We start from the raw sequence: 22228 nt of genomic DNA, 5'->3' as shown, positions 1-22228 counted from the left end.
CTACTACTACTACTACTACTACTACTACTACTACTTCTATACTACTACTACTACTACTACTACTACTACTACTACTCCTACTACTACTACTACTACTTCTACTACTTCTATACTACTACTACTACTACTACTACTACTACTACTACTTCTATACTACTACTACTACTACTACTACTACTACTACTACTACTATGCTACTACTACTACTACTACTACTACTTCTATACTACTACTACTACTACTACTACTACTATGCTACTACTACTACTACTACTACTACTATACTACTATACTACTACTACTACTACTACTACTACTACTACTACTACTACTACTACTACCACCACTATACTTCTACTACTACTACTACTACTACTACTTCTATACTACTACTACTACTACTACTACTACTACTACTATGCTACTACTACTACTACTACTACTTCTATACTACTACTACTACTACTACTACTACTACTACTACTATGCTACTACTACTTCTATACTACTACTACTACTACTACTACTACTATGCTACTACTACTACTGCTACTACTTCTATACTACTACTACTACTACTACTATGCTACTACTACTACTACTTCTATACTACTACTACTACTTCTATACTACTACTACTACTACTACTACTATGCTGCTACTACTACTACTACTTCTATACTACTACTACTACTTCTATACTACTACTACTACTACTACTACTATACTACTACTACTATGCTACTACTACTACTACTACTTCTATACTACTACTACTACTACTACTACTACTACTACTACTACTATGCTACTACTACTACTACTACTACTACTACTACTTCTATACTACTACTACTACTACTACTACTACTACTACTAACTAACTACGACTACTACTAATGGCTACTACTATCTTACGACACACTACTAACTTTATACTACTACTACTACTACTACTACTACTACTACTACTACTACTACTACTATGCTACTACTACTACTACTACTTTTATACTACTACTACTACTACTATGCTACTACTACTACTACTTCTATACTACTACTACTACTTCTATACTACTACTACTACTACTACTACTACTACTACTACTACTACTAGGGCGACCGTGGCTCAGGTGGTAGTGGGTCGTCTTCTGATCGAGAGGTTGAGGGTTCGATCCCAGTACTTCCAGTGGTCGACTAGTGCCTTGCATGGCAGTCCTGTCCCACTGGTGTGTGAATGTGAGAGTGATTGGGTGAATGAGCTGATATGTAAAGCACTTTGAGACTGTTTCAGTGTGGTGATAAAGCGCTATATAAAATCAAGTCCATTTACCATTTACTAATACTACTTCTACTAATACTACTACAACTATACTTCTACTATTACTATACTACTATGACTACTACTACTACTACTACAACTACTACGACGATGACGACAACTACTACTACTACAATACATGCCAAAATCTATAGGGCATTAGCAACATAAGCTCCAAGATGAGCCATATTAACACTACTGATAGCCCAAATGACTGAAAACAACTTTGTCACACACTGTGACACTCTGGTGTCACAGTGTGTGACAAAGTTGTCTGTGTTAACAGTTAAAAAGAACAACCTCATATACATAGTTGCTCCGTGTTTGCGACGCTTTCAGTTTCCAGTTTTTATTTACAGATAAAGTGTCTCATCATAAACAAACAAAAACTCCTGTTTGTTTATGATGCTGCAGTCACTACACCAGGCGCTTTATATGAATTCCTATCACCATACCTTTTTATCCATAAGGGATTATGCGTTCGTGTATGTATATATGTATGTAGGTATGTAAATACCTAACATATTTATTATAAGGACACCTTCTGATCTACAGCTTTCTCTAACATGCTCTTTAATGATGAAGAAAAATCATCTCATTCTGGACCCATCCAGATATCTCTTCTGTATCTAAATTATTCTCAGTGTTCAGAGAATCAGTTGTGGGTTTTGAATGACAATAAAACAAAAGAAGCATAATTAACATAAATAAAATATGTATATTTGTCTTGATGATAAATATACTCTTCAGGTATGTTTGGACTACAGTGGCTGATCTTTTTCCTGATTTGTTTTGTGGTGATAAATATGTCTTTATACAATTACAGATCTAAATAGCACTATTTAAGTCCTGCACAACTGACAGTCAGCTGAAAGATTTTATCCATGTTTGGAGCAAGAGTGCAACCCAAAAGGCAGTAATGTGTAAGGCAGAATGTATTTTTAGCACAAATAATATGATATATAATAATAGGAAATTTGAAAAACGCATTGGGTATACTTAGTTTCTTCTTTCATTTTGTGTTCCTTTAAATTACATTTCATTACATTTGTCTTTGAATCTGTTTCAAATAACCAGAAATAATTAATTGCCGGGACTGTAAAATGTGTTACATTTGTGCACTTATGATATCATTGACATTTTTAGTCTAAAACAAGTGTCAAACTCGTGGCCCGGGGGAAAATCCGGCCCTTTGAAGCATCCAATTCGGCCGACATGAGAAAGCCAAAATGAAAAACAAAACTTTAGTCATTGTGTAAATGAAACTCAACAATATTTGCAGGGACTCACAGTTTACGCGGTGCTTATAGGGCATGACTGTAGTCAATTTTAATGTTAAACAGTTACAAAATCTTTGAATTTTCATCAAATTAAGACATAATATTTTCCTTAATTTAATCAAAATTGGTCACAAAATCTAGGAAATTAAAAGTGAAGTTCCTGTTGCTACTGATATCTGTCACTTATTGCTTGTATATAGTCAGTTTCTTACATATTTTGTATTTTATGTATACATAGAAGTGCAAAAACTAGCACACAATAAAGTTGAAATTACTTGTTTTCCCACAATAATTTGTGGCCCAGTTGAGACCAAACTGTTCCTTATTCCCTGAACTAAAATGAGTTTGACACCCCTGGTCTGAAATGTTAAACAAATAAAAGTTCTTACTCAATGTAGATAAAGTAGTTTTTAATGAACCCTTTAACGTGGTAAAGTTATTAAGTACCATAATTATTCATGGCAATTAAAGTGTTGTGATTATGCTTAAGATTACTTAAATCATCTGTAAAATATGCAAAAAAATTATTAGCTATTACCCTGTTAGGCTTCCTTATACTTGAAAATATCGGTATTAATATTTTTGGTGTGGGTGTCTTAGCCTTCTTTGTGTCAGTATACCCCTCAATTATATATATATATATATATATATATATATATATATATATATATATATATATATATATATATATATATATATATATATATATATTAATGGTAAAATGATCTTTACGAGAACTGACAGGTAAACTTGATATGAAACATATTTTGATAATTGACTTTAGCTACCTTTTGCCAATAAATACCCCTTTTTTCTATTTTTTGTCCATTTTTGCAAGTTCATTTTGGCACCTTTATCCAATTCTTGTCCTTTCTTTAATTTTTTTTTTTTTTTTTTTTTTTTTTACCATTTTTCATCCAAATAAGCTAACTTTTGCCCAATAAACACCACTTGTTTCCTTTTTCCCTACAAATTTTTTTGCCACATTTTGCCCATTAAAGCTACCCTTTGCCATTAAATACCAGCTTGTTTTTCTATAACTGCCAATTTTTTGGCTACTCTTGGCTGTTTTTGGTCCATTTTAGTCACTTTACACTCTTTTCTTGCCACGTTTCTGCTACTTTTGGACCATTTTTGGCCACTTCGGGTGGAAGGTCCACCATATGCCAGATGGCCAGTCCGTCCATCCCAGCATAGAACTAGAACATGATTCCCCAGGTTTTATGAAATTGTAAATAACAGTTTTATAGAATGTGTATGTCAATTACAAAGTCAATTATCTTAATTCAATTACAATTCAATGAGGATTTAACAGCAACATGTTTCTTTTAAAATTACGATTACAATGCAGAGACAAAACAAGGAACTTCGAAAGACGATGAAGTTTTCTTTTGAACTGGAGGAACGTAAACAAAGTCGGGGAATGAAATCTGCAGGGAACAAGGATGGAGAGGAGGAATGAAAAAAGACAACACTGACTACAGATGAGAATAAATCCGACATAAAAAAGGACAAAAAAAAAAAAAAAATGAAATTGTGTTCAGAACAACCTAAGACTGTTTGACCAGAGAGACAAGCTTTGATGTAAATTTTCGGTGTACAAAACAGGGGACGGGACTTGGATAAGCAAACTGCTTCTCTCGTCTCCTTTTTCGGCATGTACAAAAAAAAAGAAAAGAATAACAAAACTTCTGTGAATGCAACCATGTCGGAAATAAACTGAATAAATAAATAAAAATAAATTGATAATTGTACCCAAGTCTGGAGAAAGCTGTAGATGTTCTTCATGGTTTACAGTTGGGATGTTTGTGTGCTGCAGTCAGCAGATATGATATCGTGAACGTCCGCAGCTGAAACTTACTGGAAGTGGTTGTTGCCTCGTGTGACGTTTATCCGCCTCTTCAGTGGAGGAGGAGACCGTTCACCTATGGTTCACCTCCCACCCATGTGCAGTCTGAGTCACGGCCACAGAAAGATAATGAGTGGAAATGAATAACAGTTAATGAAGAATAACCGTGTGTCGCTCTCTGCGCCTTTCCCATTTTCATCACAAACTGTTTCACCACTCTGTCACAAAAAATGCTGACACGCGTGTGAACTTCTGCCCTGCATTTAAAAAGTTGTAGAGCAGGAAATAAAACGCGATCCACTGTTGAGTCGCGCGCTTGCATAAACGGGAAGTGAGCCTCACCCCCTTTAACTCTCCCCTCAGGCGCTGTCAGGCGCTGTGTTTGGTGCTGCTGAGCGCACACAGTGCAGTTGTTTTTTCAGTTTTTCTTTAATTTTACATTAAATCATCTTTCCGGATGCTTTTGACAAGCGCGCAGATGCAGCGAGTGAACTGAGGAGGAAGTATCGCAGCACGCGGCTTGTTGTCAACACTTGGTAGTAAAGATAATATCTAAGGTAAGACATGTATTTTATTTTATTTATTTCATTTAGCTTTGTGTGTACGTCATGTGAATGGGTTTGAAAGAGAGCGTTCTCTTGTTTACCCATCATTCGACACAAATACTGTAAGTTACACCAAGCTTCCTGTGTGTACCGTCACGCATGTTCACAGTTAACATCATTGTCTCTATTGACATTCAAACCTGTTTTCTAAACATATAAACGTTCAGTTTTGGTCATTTCAAAATATTCAATTTGGCATCAAATGTACATTTTTGATCAATAATCTAAGTATAATAAACACGTATGGTAAACACTTTACTTAAGGTTTAATACATACTGACATTACACTGTCATTAGCATGACAGGATTACGAAGGATCCACCTAAACAACAACACTACTGATGGTAATCATGGATATGGACCCAGATCTATATAAACACTGGAAACAAAACTCAGACTGTGATTATTTTACGGAGACTGAATTAAATGTGGAAACCAAGAGTTAAAAAGGTCTGTCATTTATTCATTTCAATTGCTAGGTGGTGGGGTGATTAAGGATTACATTAAATTTAAATTCAAAGTGTTTATTGTCGTATGTGCAGTTAGAAACACGTTTTCTTGTACAATGAAATAACTACCTTGCATATGAACTAAGATATAATAATGTGTTTATACAAGTTAAATCTAACAGTGGAAAATACAACACTGCCAATAGAACTAACAACAGCAGTTAGAAACACGCTTATGAACTAAGATATAATACATTAAAATACTACCTTGCTTGTGAACTAGGGTATAATAATGTGTTTATACAAGTTGGATCTGACAGTGGAGAACGCAACACTGCCAATAGAGCTGACAACAGCTGGATTAGCCTTGATGTAGAGACAAAACAAGCTGCAAACTTGTGTGTCCAAAAGAGACATTCCCGAGTGGTGACATTATGGATGAAAAGGGAAAAAACCTTCCAAACACCTTCGAAAGAGGAACTGTTCTTGAACTGGAGGAATGCTAACAACGTCTGGCAGGGAACAAGGCCAACACGAACAACGATAGAGAGGAGGAGGACAACACTGACTACAGATGAGAATACACAAAAAAGGACGGTTCAGAACAACTCAAGAATGTTTGACCAGAGAGACATGTAAACCCATGTAAATTTGCGATGGTAAAACAGGGGACGGGACCCGGATAAGCAAACTGCTTTTCTCGTCTCCTTTTTCGGCATGTACAAAAAGAAAAAAAAAATGTGAAAAAAAAAAAAAAAGTGAATGTAACCATGTCGGAAATAAACTGAATAAATAAATAAATAAATAAATAAATAAAAATAAAGGTGTCATGAAGGGTGTCTTTAAGTGTTATTCTCTAAATTATGACACCTTTAGGGTTAGGGTAATGAACGACACTTAATGACAGCTTTCACGACACTTATTTATGATAATGAGTCATGACCGGTGTCATGTCATAATAACGACAGCGTCATCTCAGCCTTATGTGTAGAACTTCAAGTAAAGTGTTACCGAAAATATTATATACACAAATGCAGATATGCTAAATGCCCCCCTTCATGGTCTGCTTTAAAATCTGAGATTTTCCTGTTTCAACGAAAAATAGAAAATATAATTTGATACTTAGGTTAAATTTATAGAAAAAAATAACTTTTGCAATGTTTTGTTATTATTATTATTATTATTATTTAGTTATCTCTTATGTTTTCCTTTTGTGTGCATTTTCTCTTGTCGATTTGGGTGTTGAACTGTAATTAGTTCATGTTTGTAGATGTTGGGCATCCAGGGTTGGTCCCAGTGCTTTATAGGCCTGGTGGGCTCCCAGGCTTTTCTTGCACTTTTCTTCTACTGCCGCACGTTTGCAGCACTTATCGTAGACAGCGCCACCTGTACGTACGGTTTATTGCTCAATTTACGTAGTTACTAAAGGTAGGGTACATGTAAAGGGATGTTTTATTGATGTACAAAGTCCCTACCAAATATTCCAAATAAAAATTTATCAAAAATACAGAGCTTTTCATAGACAATGCTACATTAACTTACAGAGTTACTAAAGGATGATTTCACTCAAAATATGCACTTATTATTTAAAAGGCTTATTGAAGGAGTATGAATGCCACTTTCATTTCTAATCCTAGTTTGGCTACAGAGCTGGATGCTTCACTTTCAGGGCCAGAGAACACACAAATTACTACTCATATTCTATCTAAGATTTTAAAAGTTTAATTCACCGTCATAGTAATTATTAATATTATAATATCATACCTTGTTTGCTGAGACTGGCATTTAAACATATGTAATGGCCTTTGTGGTTTATTTCAAACATGACAGTTTGAAATACAGGAAAAGAGTCAATACTCAAGGACAACTCTGGAGGCAGGTATTTATTTATTTTATAATTAATAAAAAAAAAGTTGTATGTGTATGTGACTCCCGCTGTTAAATGTCACTACCGCCTGAGAGAGACACATAGAGACAGACATTAGCAACAACAAAAAAAGGCAGCTATAGTAGATAATATAATACTGACATATCTGATAGAATCAGAATCAGGAGGGGGCTGGATCTCGGCGGTGTCTCCTTAGCCTCCTCAGAAGCAGTTTGAAACTTTTTGCTTGCCTCGGTCATGACCAGGAGTCGAACAGGCAGAACAATACTAGCAAAAGCCTTAGCCCAATGAGTATACTTGAGCCTGTGGTCATGTGACTGCCTTAAAGTCATATGTTATTTAGGCATTCTCCAGGTCACATGACCTGGCCAAAGACGGTCAGTCTCTCCAAAGTTACATGGTCAGTATTTCAAGAGGGAAGCCCCGCTCGGATCATTGATACTGTCAAGCACTGTATATTGGTCTGAGCAATCATTTAAAATAACTCATATGGTTCAACTCTTTAGGTCAAAAAAGTTTACATATTTTTGTCCGCATGTGCCACTGCTTTTGGCTATTGTGATTACCTGTTGCAGTAGGTGGCGCTGTTTATGATAAGTGCTGTAAACGTGCAGTACCCATAAATACATTTAATAAAAAACAACATCTTCCAAGTAGTTATCACATGGTCTGATGGGCAGCTTTGGGATCATATCACTTGGAGTCAGCAGCTCACTGATAGCAAACTACTGGTTAAATATTGACATTCACATAGTTAAATAGACATCAGCTCCAAAAACAAGTGTGCAAATGTGTCTCTTTTGTTTATGTTGTAGATAAACATTCCTGAACAGTGGGTTTTTGTTGAAATTCACACATGCTCAAACGGAAAGACAAAGGGGCGGATTCACTAAAGGTTTAAGGGTATTAAAACGTGTGCAAACGTCACTCCACATGCTAATAAGGGGTACAAACCCCAGGGAATCAGGACTGCACGTCTTCAGCGTGTCACAATGCGCCCACAATCCATTAAACACATTATTTCCCTTTATACTATATGTATAGTAGGCGTATCTCATAAGGGGCACAAAAAAAAATGCAATTCATCAAACCAGGAACTGTTTCCGGTGATTGTTTTATGTGCCAAAAATAGTACGACCCACATTCAGGTACAAACACACACACACAGATCATCGCTGCACTGAATAAAAAGAGTGGAGATGGAAAAAATGCTCCTGTTAACCTTTCTAATATAAGAAAATGATATATATAAAAAAAAAAAAAGTCAAAATAGCAAAGACCCGTCCCATCCACTCAATAGGGAGTTTGAACTTCTCCCTTCGGGTAGACGTTACAAAGTGCCAAGGGCAAATCGTAATATTTTTAAAAATTCCTTTATCCCTAAAGCAGTTGGGGTACTGAACACCATGTCCCGTTGATGTGTTGTATACATGCTGCTGTCCTGCTTCTTGCCCTGAAGATGTCTGTGTGTAAATGTTGTTGTTGCTGTTGTTGTTGTTGTTGTTATGCTGTTCTGCTTGTTGTTTTTATATGAGACCAAAGATTAATATCCACACTGTGGACAATAAATGAATTAACTAACTAACTAACTAACTAACTAACTAACTAACTAACTAACTAACTAACTAACAGCCACTGAATAAGAAAATGCAGAGTAAAGTGCTCCTGTGTATTTCTCTTGTGTTGCGTTGATGCTAGGTCAGAATCAGCTGAGCAGCAGGTGTAATTCACGCAGCGATGGCACGATATTCACAAATGAGAGTGTGCGTGACTACTCAGGAGCTCAGACGTGCTGGATGATGGTCAGTTGACCATCTTCAAATGGTGCTGATTGACAGACTCTGTTGCTGCATTAACTCAGATCAATGGCATCAACAGATCAATAGGACGGTTTCTGACTAAATCTGCCTGTTTTAAGAGCAAAGTTACAGGACCTAACGGAGCACCCACATTAAAGTAGGAAAATAGGTTTTAGGTTAAGTTTTTTGTTTAAAAAAAAACATTTTTTTTTTAATTTGTTTAGTTTGTTTTCTTCATTATTAAATGTCTGTGCAACAGACAGAGAAGTCCACCTGCCTCCAATTGAACTTCTTCAAATGTCATTTTGTGCTTCTGTGCACTCACCTCTCCACGTTGAATGAGCTAAATGTTAATTCTCCTCTCTGGACTTAAGCGCTTTTTTACGCGCCTACAGTTACGTGCTTCAATCAACAGGTTGAGGAAATAATAACATTTCAGTAGACCCTTAAAGCTGATATCTGGAGTTTCTTTTTTTTTTTTTTTTTTTTTCTTACCTTGTCTGCACATGCTGTCGAAGGTTAACACTACAAGAAGTGCAATCTTTTAACAGCAGTGCATATTTTATTATTGCAATTAAATAAATTTATTTATTTCATTGCATAATTGTGACCATCACCAGCCCTCCCTAGGGAAGGGTAAGAAATACTTTATTAAAGGGAGGATGTAAAAAAAGAGAGGGCAGTGTTTACACCAAGGTGAGGGGTTGGAGGGGGGTGGGGAAGTTAACAGGGAAGAGGGATACAAGATAGGATATGGAATGAGTGGGGAATAGTTGTTAGGTTCCAAGTGATGCGATGTGAAATTGTGGTTGTGTATATTGTGCAGTTTGGTGACCAGTGTGCGGTTTAGGAATAATAGTGGTGGCTGTGAACAGAGGAAGAGGTGAGTGGAAATTCCATAAAACAGGTATTTGGGAACAAGGTGTCTAAGGTTGAGCCCAGTATGAGTGTTATCCCACAGCCCAAGGCCAGTGCATACATGACAAATGTATTTCCAAGAACCGCCACTGCAAAACCCACGAGCCGCCCCCAGGCCCGAAGAAGCAGTCAGGCCAGCAGCGAGAGCGGGCAGCCTAAGGGCCCCCGGCGACCACCCCACGGCCAAGCAGCCCCCCGCACGCCCCCAAGGTCCCAAGCCGAGAGGCAGCCATCGCCCCCCCCATACACACCCGAGAAAGCCCCAAGGAGCCAAGGACCCAGCGCACCACGCCACCGATCCCACCCCCAACCCCCAGACCCCCCACCCCACCAACCCCCCCCCCCCCCCCACACACACCCCCGCGCCCAACCCCCCGAGGGGAGGGCCCAGAGAACTCCCTGCCCGAGGCCCCAGCGGAGGAACCGAAGCCCACGCCCAGCAGACGACCAGAGCCGCGCCGAACGGGCAGCCGGCGGGCACCCGCCGGCGAGCCCAGAGCCAGCAGGGGCCCGACCCCAGGCCAGAAGGACCCGGAATGGATGCAGCACCAGGAGCAGCCCGCCCAGGGAGGACGACCACACCCCAAGCCGCATAAGGCACCAGGGGGGCCGCTGGGAGTCCCCCCGCCGGCCCCCAGGCACCCCAACCTAGCCCCCCATGGCGCCCCAGATCACCCCCTGCTGATGCCGCCCGCGCCACGAGCTTCAGTTTTTTTAAAGCCAGGGCCCCCCCCAAGGGCCAAGCCAGACCGCCCCGCCGGATGTGGCCCCCTGTTCGGGCCCCGACACCCTGCCTCACGGGGCACTGCCCAAGCAGGGGCCGTACCAGTAGGTACGCAAGGGCGCGGCACGCGCCACCCGCCCCGAAAGACCCCCGCCACGACCGGCCCGGCCAGCAGGCCAAGCACCCCGGGCCCCAGGAGCACCCCCCGGGACCAGGACCCCCCAAGGGCAAGCCCCCGGGCCAAGCCCCCGGGACGCGCCCCCCACCCCGGCCCAGGACCCGGCCACAAGCCCAGCAGAACCGCACAGCCCCAGACGGCACAAGGCCAGCAGCCCAGGGCCCGCCGTCCCCCGGACGGCGCAAGCCACGGGGCAGCGCCCCCCGCCGGCCCGCGAGCAACCGGCGACCCCCACCGCGGGGACGGAGGCACCCCAACGGCACACATCAAGTAAGGGACAGCAGCCCCCAGCCAAAGATGCCCCGGACCCACCCACCAGTCCGCAGATGGCAGGACGTACCCACCAGGCGGCCGAAAGCAACCTCAACCACCGGAACAGCTAGCGCCGCCCCCCCAGTAAACAGCATCATCCCGAGGCGCCAAACAACCCCGCCCCAACCCCGGTGAGGACACCAGCACCCCCCCAGCACACCCACCCCCCAAACCGGCGAGGCAGGCCGCCCCGGGCCCGCACACCGCGGGGCCCGCCCCCAAGGCCACCAGGAGACGAAACAAGCACCAAGCCACACCCAAGGGGGAGAGGCACCCCCGCGCCCCACCAGGCCGACACCGCCCGGAAAGACCCCGCAAGGAGAGACCCCGGCAAAGCCCCTCCGAGACCCACCGCCACGCCCGACCGCACCATCGTGATGTATTTTTACTCTATGCAGTGGCCCAGCCACCAACAGAGGGGCCAGGCCCCCACCGGAGAGGCCCAAATGTGTGTACCAACCCACCACCCTGTTATGGTGCCTCTCCATTCCCCAATGGAGAGGCACTTCCCGATCCCCTGTGTGAATGTGTGTGTTTGGTGAATGTATGGGGTGTGATTAAAAGAAGGGGGATGGAGGGGAGCGGTGCTCCCCATCCAGCCTCTGTGGATTTATGTGTATGTGGTGTAATAGGCCGGAGGGTGTAAGTGATAATACACCCTCCGGGGGGTGGCATGTTGAGATGTGATTAAAATTGGAGGGATTAGTAGGGCAACTAGGGTGGGAGTGCCGCCCCCACGCCACTACATAGTAACACAGGTGGCGGCCCCCTCCACCCCCAGCCCCACCATCCAGCCCCCCAAGGGTTGGGTATGGGTGTGTGGTGCATTTTGTGAGTGAGCCAGACCAGCTGGGAGTGTGGTGAAGTGAACATGTAGGAGGCCTGTCCGGTGTGAGCCGGGCCCGTCCGCATGGCGGGCCACGCGAGAGGGTAGATGGCGCAGACGGGCAAGTGGCACTGTGGGCCCCGGAGCAGCACAGCCAGAGACCCCCCCCCACGGCACCCCCCAGACCGCGCCGGCCCCGCGGAGCACGGCGACAACCCCCACCCCCGGGCACAGCCAGGCACCAACCCCATCCCCCGGCGCCCCAGGGGGCGACCCCCGCCGCACGCCGGCCCGGAGCAACGCCACCCCGCCGCCAAGGGGAGCGGCCGAGCAGGGGGGAGGCCCGCGCCCGCACCAGGGCCAGCACAGGCCCACCCGGCGCCACGATACAACACTCTCCACCGGGAGGCGGCCCCGGCCCCCCCGACTAGAGAGGACGCCATCCACCGCCAAGCAGGGCCATCCCGCCAGCCACGGACCGGCAAGCCGGAGTACCGAAGCACCCCCAGCCCGGAACCCCCCCCCCCACACCAACGGCGCCAATGGAGCCCCCCCCCCCCCCACGGAGGCGATCCCCGACGACCCACGCACCGGCACGAGACACCCCCCCGACGCCAGCCCACCCCGGACGACAGCGGGCCCGAGGCCACCAGCCCCGCCCCGCCCAAGGCTGCGCAGCGCCGCCACGAGCCGCGGCCGGTCCCCGGGCAGATGGCAGGAGAGCACTCCCCCGGAAACGTAGACCAAGGATCCGCCCCCGGGGCACCCCCGCCCCGGAATCGCGCCCACGGCGCCCGGTGCACCCAGCCAGCAGACCAGCCAATCCCGACAAGGATCCACCAGGCCAAGAACCACGCGCCGCGCCCCCGCACACCCACCCAATACGACCCCCGGGGAGACCCCATAGCACCCCCCACCCCACCCCTCTAGCCGTAACGGCCACACCCCGGCCATTGCGGTCAAACAAAAAGCCCCGGAGGGGGCCCCGCCTGGCTCGCCGCGCAAGCGACATCCCTGGCAAAGGCGCGCCCCAGGGAGCCAAGCCTAGGACCCGCAAGGGCCGACGGAGCAACCCACAGCCACACCCCGCCACCCAGCGACCCAGGAGGCAATCGCCGACCCCGGGCAGCAGCCACCCCCAAAGCCACCCCCACCCCGGATCCCCCCGGACCGGAGCCAAGGACCCCACCACCCCAGGCCCCCCACGAGACCACCCCCCAGCCAACCCACCCGGCACGGCACCGCCCGTCCCCCAGGCGGGAGCCACAGCCCCCCCACCAGCGCCCAGGCCAACGGGAGCCCCCCAAACCCAACCCAACAGGATGGCGGGCGCAAGAGCAAAGGAGGAGGGGGGGGGAGGACGAGACAGGGGGACAGGGAGCAAGGGGAAGGAGCGGCAGGGGAGCACGCAGGGCCCCAGCCCCAGAGACCAACCAGATGTGCACGCGAGGGGCAACAGCGCCAAATCAAACAGCCCCAGGACCTCGTGAACACCCAGAAGGAATGCACACCCGTGTCGAGGCAACAAGAGACCCCGGCAACCCACCCCAGCCACCCCGGCCAAGACCACCCCAGAGGCCCAAGGTGGCCCAAGCTTACAGTTGGGCTAGTGCGTTAGTAAAGAGTGGTGCTGGCAGTCGCTTGCAGGCTAGATCATCAGGGTTTTAAAAATTTAGATTTAATGCAATTAAAAAAGGAGTCCAACGCTCCTCAAAGCACGTTATTTTTTTTTGTTTTCTGAGAGCAGACATCTTTTCCATGGAAATAAATTCTGTGAGGAGATTTTGCCATTGGTTTATGTTTAAGGATTTTTTGTCTTTCCAATTTAGTAATATTGTTTTTTTTGCTATGGCTAGTGCCGCAAGGATTGATTGTGATTGGTTTGCTGGAAGTTGAAGCATTGTCAGGTCTCCAATCAAACAAAGATTTGGAGATAAAGGAATCCTGCAGTCCAAAATGGAGGACAGTTTTTCAGTGATTAGAATCCAAAAGTGTTGAACTGGGGAGCAAAGCCATAAGGCATGTAGATAGGAATCCGCTGTATTCTGGGTGCACTGAGAGCAGATGTCTGTTGCTAAGAAGCCCATTTTATGCATTTTCTGTTGGGTAGTGTGGGATCTGTGGAGGACCTTGTATTGAATTAGCTGAAGGTTTGTGTTTTTTGTCATCTTAAAAGTATTACAACAAATTTCTGTCCAGAAATCAGTGCTCGGGGTGATTGAGAGTTCGGCCTCCCACTTCGCGATTGGTAAGTAATTACAGTTAGTGTTCGAGAGCGCTCTGTATATTTTTGAGAGTTTTTTTGATTTTGTTGAGATTTTTTTCATATATATAGCCAGTTCTGGAGGTTGTAAAGTAGTTAAGTCTAGTGGAGTATTTTTCTTTATTGTCTCTGTTACTTGTAAGTACTGTAGAAAGTTACTTTTATTTATATCGAATGCTTGGGTTAGATTGTTATATGGCCTGATCTTGTCATTTTCAAAAGGTCTTGAGATGAGTGATTCCACTCTCTTCCCATGTTTTCAGATAGAGTGGTGTTTTTTTATTTTTAAAGTCAGGGTTGTGCCAGATTGGAGACAGTATACTAATTTTTAATTGGACATTTGTGATGTCCAGGGCTTTCCACCATGCAGTCAGTGTGGAGGCAATTAGTGGGTTTTTAAAGCAGTTGTGATGTTTGAGGGTCGCAGTGATAAAAGGGAGATCAGAGAGTTTAATGTGTTTGCAGTCTAACTGTTCTATTTCTAGCCAGGTGTTGTAGTATTCTTTTGGTTTTAGCCACTCTGTTAAATATAATATTTGGTTTGCTAAGTAATAATGCATGAAATTAGGGGCTTCTAAACCACCCTCGTCTTTGTTTTTTTGAAGGGTTGAAAGGCTTATTTTAGGTTTTTTATTTCTAGTATAGAATTTTGTAGTTGCAGAATCTAATCTTTGAAACCATTGTTTTGGTGGTTTCAGTGGTATCATTGAGAACAGGTAGTTTATTTTAGGTAAGATTTTCATTTTAACTGAAGCTATCCTGCCAAGTAGTGAGATGGGGAGATTGTTCCATCTCCGCAGATCTTCTGTGACTTTGTCCAACATCGGATCATGATTTAGTTTAATTAATTCATTTAAGTTTGGTGATATATTTAAGCCTAGATATTTAATTGTATTTGTGGTGGAGGGGTGTTGTGGATTTTGGTTTGCAGGATTCCATGAGTTTTTTGTCAAAGGGAGGATTGATGATTTTGTCCAGTTAATGGAATAGTCTGATAATTTAGAGAAGCTGTTTATTAGATTAAATACTTCCTCTAAAGAGGATTGCGGTTCTTCCAAATAGAGTAAGATGTCATCCGCGTAAAGATTAATTTTGTGTTCTGAGATGGATGAGTGGATTCCTTTAATAACAGAGTTCTGACGTACAGCTGCTGCGAGAGGTTCAACGAATATTGCAAAAAGCAAAGGTGAGAGTGGGCAGCCTTGTCTGGTTCCCCTCTGCAGTGTGAAGTTTTGGGATGTTATTTGGTTTGTGGTTACTGAGGCCTTAGGTTTATTGTACAGGGTGGAGATCCATTGTATGAATGATTCTCCGAAGCCAAATTTGCCAAGGACAGTTAGGAGGAATGACCAGTTTACTCTATCAAATGCTTTTTCTGCATCGAGTGATAAGATTATTTTTTTCTTTTTAGAGTTCTGTGCCATGTTGATCACATTAAACAGTCTTCTCACATTGTCTGTGGAGTGTCTATTTTTAATAAATCCTGTCTGGTCTTGGTGTATAATTGACTGTACTACTTTCTCTAACCTGGATGTGAGTGCTTTGGAAATAATTTTTAAGTCTGTGTTAATAAGTGAGATGGGACGATAGCTTGAGGGTAACATGGGGTTCTTGTCTGGTTTAAGTAACAATTTAATGTTCGCTGTATTCATGTGACCTCCTACATAACCTTTATTTTTGATCTCTGTTACTACTCTGAAAAATAGTGGAGCCAGCATTGACCAGAAATGTTTTAGGAATTCAGCAGGGAACCCATCTGGACCTGGTGCTTTGCCTGTTGACATGCTGTCTAAAGCATTTTGTAATTCTTGTAAGGTTAATGGTGAGTCTAAGGTGGTTTTCTGATCTATAGTGAGCTGTGGTAGGTTTAGTTTATTAAGAAAGGTTTTAATATCTTCAGTGTCAGGGTTTAAATTTGATGAGTATAAGTTTTGATAATAATCACGAAAAATGTTATTAATGTCCTGAGGTAAGTTTAAAGTTTGACCTGAGTTATTAGAAATTGCTGCTATATCTGGAGTTTCTGAGAAATCTATGTTATGTATGATTCTTTTGAAATGCGAAAAAATACCTAACTAGTCTTTCACTATGGTCCACTGCTGGGGGTCATTCATATACATTAATGTATATACAGGTAAAAGCCAGTGAATTAGAATATTTAGAAAAACTTGATTTATTTCAGTAATTGCATTCAAAAGGTGTAACTTGTACATTATATTTATTCATTGCACACAGACTGATGCATTCAAATGTTTATTTCATTTAATTTTGATGATTTGAAGTGGCAACAAATGAAAATCCAAAATTCCGTGTGTCACAAAATTAGAATATTACTTAAGGCTGATACAAAAAAGGGATTTTTAGAAATGTTGGCCAACTGAAAAGTATGAAAATGAAAAATATGAGCATGTACAATACTCAATACTTGGTTGGAGCTCCTTTTGCCTCAATTACTGCGTTAATGCGGCGTGGCATGGAGTCCATGAGTTTCTGGCACTGCTCGGGTGTTATGAGAGCCCAGGTTGCCCCGATAGTGGCCTTCAACTCCTCTGCGTTTTTGGGTCTGGCATTCTGCATCTTCCTTTTCACAATACCCCACAGATTTTCTATGGGGCTAAGGTCAGGGGAGTTGGCTGGCCAATTTAGAACAGAAATACCATGGTCCGTAAACCAGGCACGGGTAGATTTTGCGCTGTGTGCAGGCGCCAAGTCCTGTTGGAACTTGAAATCTCCATCTCCATAGAGCAGGTCAGCAGCAGGAAGCATGAAGTGCTCTAAAACTTGCTGGTATACGGCTGCGTTGACCCTGGATCTCAGGAAACAGAGTGGGCCGACACCAGCAGATGACATGGCACCCCAAACCATCACTGATGGTGGAAACTTTACACTAGACTTCAGGCAACGTGGATCCTGTGCCTCTCCTGTCCTCCTCCAGACTCTGGGACCTCGATTTCCAAAGGAAATGCAAAATTTGCTTTCGTCAGAAAACATGACTTTGGACCACTCAGCAGCAGTCCAGCTCTTTTTTTCCTTAGCCCAGGTGAGACGCTTTTCGCGCTGTTTCTTGGTCAACAGTGGCTTGACACGAGGTATGCGGCAGTTGAAACCCATGTCTTTCAAGCGTCTCTTGGTGGTGGATCTTGAAGCACTGACTCCAGCAGCTGTCCACTCCTTGTGAATCTCCCCCACATTCTTGAATGGGTTTTTTTTCACAATCCTGACCAGGGCGATGATCCCTATTGCTTGTACACTTTTTCTGACCACAGTTGTTCCTTCCCTTTGCCTCTCCATTAATGTGTTTGGACACAGAGCTCTGAGAACAGCCAGCCTCTTCAGCAATAACCTTTTGTGTCTTTCCCTCCTTGTGCAATGTGTCGATGGTCGCCTTTTGGACAGCTGAGTATTGTACATGCTCATATTTTTCATTTTCATACTTTTCAGTTGGCCAACATTTCTAAAAATCCCTTTTTTGTATCAGCCTTTAGTAATATTCTAATTTTGTGACACACGGAATTTTGGATTTTCATTTGTTGCCACTTCAAATCATCAAAATTAAATGAAATAAACATTTGAATGCATCAGTCTGTGTGCAATGAATAAATATAATGTACAAGTTACACCTTTTGAATGCAATTACTGAAATAAATCAAGTTTTTCTAAATATTCTAATTCACTGGCTTTTACCTGTAAGTCCCTCCTTCGTCCTATAGACCCTTATATAAATGGAAACGATTGCCGACTGCGCCCAGCCAATAGGCTTTGACTTAGTGTTTTTGAGACTGTCAATCAAAGTGAATGCTGAACTGTGCACGTTAACAAGGCCGTGCATCACAACAGCAAACAGGTAAATATGATTGTGGCTCTTACCTGACCTATATCAATGCGACCCGATGCGACCTTGTTATGTTCTGCGATGCTTGTGCAGAAAAGTAGAGGCGTGGCTTCTGGTAGATTGCAGAGGCAGGAGGAGGAAGTGAGGCTGTTGAGGGCGGGACATAGACACGTCCTCTCAGAAACTCTGGATAGCAGCTTTAACCAAAACAACAACAGAGAGGAAAGGATCAATAAAATATTGCCAGAGTCTTTGTGTCAATATTTTCTTTCTGTTCAAACTGGTGAAAACAAAATTCTCTAAATGTCAACCAGGTCACACACACTACACTTTCACTTTCTGTTATTAAAGTCCCAGGAATTCATGAGTCATACATACAGCTTCCTTAAGTTTAATGTAACAGCTATTCACAAATGTAGTTTTGTTTTCTTTTAAAACCTTTAACCAGGAAATAATCTCTTTTTAAGAGAGCCCTGGAAGCAGTTCATGTTTAGAGTATTGCACAAGGTGCCACAGTGATGGCCCACAGTTTGTTTGAACCAACAACCCAAGGCTGCCTCCTTAAGCATTCGGCACCTACTGCCCCTAAATGTTAATATTGAAAACCGATAGTTCAGTAATTAAATTAATAGTAATAATAATGATGATGATGATAGTAATAATAATAATACATTAATTAATGGTTTTGTTTTGTTTTATTATTATTTTATTATGTGAAGTGTTGATTCAGAGACTGCTGCAGTCAGTGTGTTTATATTATCCAGATGTTTGCTGCCTCACATGTACTTATAGGGAGTTATTTATCTTTTTATGTTATGTCCTGAAATAGATTCAGTGATCCTCTAGTCCAGTTTTTCTTAATATGTGGTATGTGATAGCAGTACAGCGAGCAAAGAGAGAGAGAGAGAGAGAGAGAATTTAAGAAAGAAAACATTAAAAACATGGGGTTTTTTAATGTTTACTTTTAGTTCAAAAAAATGCTAACCACACTGAATATAACCAGCAACTCACAAAAAGACAACAAAAACACACAACATAAAAGAAAAATATACGGAATAATAAAAAGAATAGACAAACAACAAAAAATGAAATCAAAAACGTGCACACTAAGAGAGAAAAATACACAAGATCACTACAAAATACACAAAAATAACAGAGAAACATACAAAACGACATAAGAAACTACCAAACGACACCAAAAACACACACTGAGATAGAATAATTTAAATACCGGTAAAACGACAACAAAAACACACAAAATAAGAGAAAAATATACTGAATAATAAACGGACAAGCAACAAAATGACACCAAAAACACAAAATTGATAGAAATGAGCTTGATTAGAACATGAACTGAAAATACAAGAGTGAGTCTTGGTCCCCCATCAGGAGGGAGATAATCATAAATGATAAAAACTATAGAAATAAATCTATTCAGGAAGCACTAAATACTGTTTCATTCCACTTATTTACAAAATTAGATTGTTTAAAATGTTTGTTATCAATCATTCATTACATCATTATGCTCTAAAGTTGGTTTTTCACAGAATTCTAAGCAAAACGTAGTAGTCGAACACAAGGGGATACTTACATTACATACATACAAGGAAGAGAAAGGGGTACTTGAGCCAAAAATGTTTGAGAACCACTGCTCTAGTCCAGTGTTCTTCAAATGGCTGCCAGTGAGACATACAGTATGCTCATACAGTCCATATGGTGATAATACAGCCTTGTATTTCTCATGAATTTATGTGCATTTGCTAAACTTTCCAACTTAAAGAGAAAGAGAATATGAATTTAAGAAAGAAGTCAATTGTTACCTCTGCCAGGGAGGTACAGTAATATTTTCACCAGCGTTTTAGTTTTTCTATTTCTCTGTTAGCAGAATTGCATCAAAGGTACTTAACGGATTTTGACAGAATTTCAATCACATATGGACTTTATGTCATGGAAGATTACATTACATTATGGAGGGAATTGGATCAATATACTGTCTCTGGATTGTTTTTAAATAATCTGTAAAATTATGTCTGTAATCATTGGCAAAATTTCAAAAATTCATATCTTGGTTCGTAATAGACCAATCTTTATGGAATTTGATGCATATATGTCAGGGTGGTTCTTCAATTACCCAACAGAGTTTCATCTGGATCAGATCCAGATTGCACATTTTTATGATGATCTTTTGAAAAAAAAGAGGTGCACATATGTATGTGTGGACCTACTGTATCGTTATTAAGGAGGATAAAAATTGATCCAAAGCCTTTAAAGTGTGAATGATAATTGTACTATGATCAAGACCATTGATCCAGATAACTGACAATAACTGACAAAGAGGATATTTGCCGCTTGGTGGACTTTTTGCTCTCTGAGTGCTCTTGTTTGGGTCCAGTTTGACACTAAAATGTCTCATGTTTTTATTTGATCTAAATACACTGCATTGTCTTGCAGTTCTGCCTCATCATGGCGCAGTGGTTACAAATGGCTCAGATTCTGCCAACGCAACCAGATGAGGTCAGCAGCCTTTATACGCTGAACACCCTCCCTATTGAAGTCAGACATTATGCTGCAGCATGGATAGAGAGCCAAAGATGGTAGGACACTAACACACACCACATGGGATTTATTAAACTAGTCTAATGAACCTTGATCCTTCATAAACATGCATGATGTCATTTATTGAGGGAAATGGTGGGATTATTGTCAAGAACTTTGTAGGTATGACGTCTTGTGCATGTCAGGTAGATTAAGTGTGTGTGTGTGTGTGTGTGTGTGTGTTCACAGGGAGGACTTTGCTTTGGAAAAGTTGGAGCAGGAGAGCCAGGCTCAGGTTCTGTTGGATCAGATAATCAACGTGCTGCAACTGCTTGCTCAGCAGAATACCAATGTCGTGGACCGGATGAAGCTGATGCAGATCAGCAGGAACATGGTAACCTTACGTATGATGCCCAGTGACATCTCTGAGGATGGAAACATCATCATAATTGCAGTAGTTATAAGTGAATAAATAAATTGTTCAATGTATCCATATTCTATCCCATTTTGAATCCTGAATAAGCTCAGAGCCCGATTATAGAACAAGATGTTATTATGAGGGATAGATTAATCAAGAAATGCTGTTGAATATTGTGGATCTTATACATTAATTATTAAAATCAATTTTAGGTTTCCTCAAAAACCTGAACCACCTTTTTAGCTAAAAAGTCAGCCTGCTATTCTGCTGTGTCTGATTTGGATTTGTTTTAGATTTCAAAAACCACTAATGCCATTGCTTTATTATCCTGTTTCATTATTGCATGCATCACTAATTATTAATATAACAACAATGTGATGAATATACATCAATTAGTGACAAAATTAAATGTATTATTTATGGTTAATGGGCAGTGGTGGCCTAGTGGTTAAAGAAGCAAGCTTGTAATCCGAGGGTCGCCGGTTTGAATCTAACCTGGGCCATCACTGTGAGATGTTGAGCAAGTCCCTGAATCCTAACGGCTCCCCGAGTGCTACACTGTGGCTGCCCACTGCTCCTCAGGGATGGGTCACATGCAGAGATTGAATTGCCCCATGGGGACAAATAAAGTTTCTAAAAATTATGTTAATAATTGACAGCTGTTTGGGGAATTATTTTATGAGGCAAACTCTTTCTACTTTGCTGTAGGCCTGTGCTCATAGGCTAAATAGACTACCTAATCACTATAGCCTGACGAATGAATAAATCAAATTAAAACCTTATGAATAAACTTTTAAAGCTTTGTTACAATTTGGGCCTGGAATCTATGCTGAATCCACTCTTCTGATGGGATCAGTTTAATCCAGATTTTTTGGATCAAAGTGATCCCAATCTAAAATGTTCAGAACAACCCAAACTAAAGGTTTGATCCAGATCAAAACCAAGATTGGATTACGTGATCTAATTCGATTACGTAATCAGTTTTTTTCTTTTGAAAAACCCATTTTCAAGATTTGATCTAATCTGTT

General features: G+C 42.3%; 1 protein-coding gene across 7 annotated transcripts in view; it reads left to right on the top strand.

The window, feature by feature from the left end:
* Positions 1–4607: 4607 nt before the first annotated feature.
* The window catches only part of stat6 (signal transducer and activator of transcription 6, interleukin-4 induced), a 50747-nt gene continuing 33126 nt past the window's right edge, over positions 4608–22228 (top strand). For all 7 annotated transcript variants that reach the window (XR_003674447.1, XR_003674448.1, XR_003674449.1 and 4 more), the window contains exons 1-3: positions 4608–5010; positions 20699–20841; positions 21032–21176. Coding sequence is in view for 4 of the 7 variants with exons in the window: in XM_028452022.1 (XP_028307823.1) it covers positions 20711–20841; positions 21032–21176 (276 nt within the window). In the remaining 3 variants the exon portion in view is untranslated. The remainder of the gene's footprint in view (positions 5011–20698; positions 20842–21031; positions 21177–22228) is intronic.

The sequence above is a fragment of the Gouania willdenowi genome, chromosome 7, assembly GCF_900634775.1.
Source record: "Gouania willdenowi chromosome 7, fGouWil2.1, whole genome shotgun sequence".
NCBI lineage: Eukaryota > Metazoa > Chordata > Actinopteri > Blenniiformes > Gobiesocidae > Gouania > Gouania willdenowi.
Note: the sequence above shows the minus strand (reverse complement) of the source record. Positions and strands in the feature narration are given on the sequence as shown.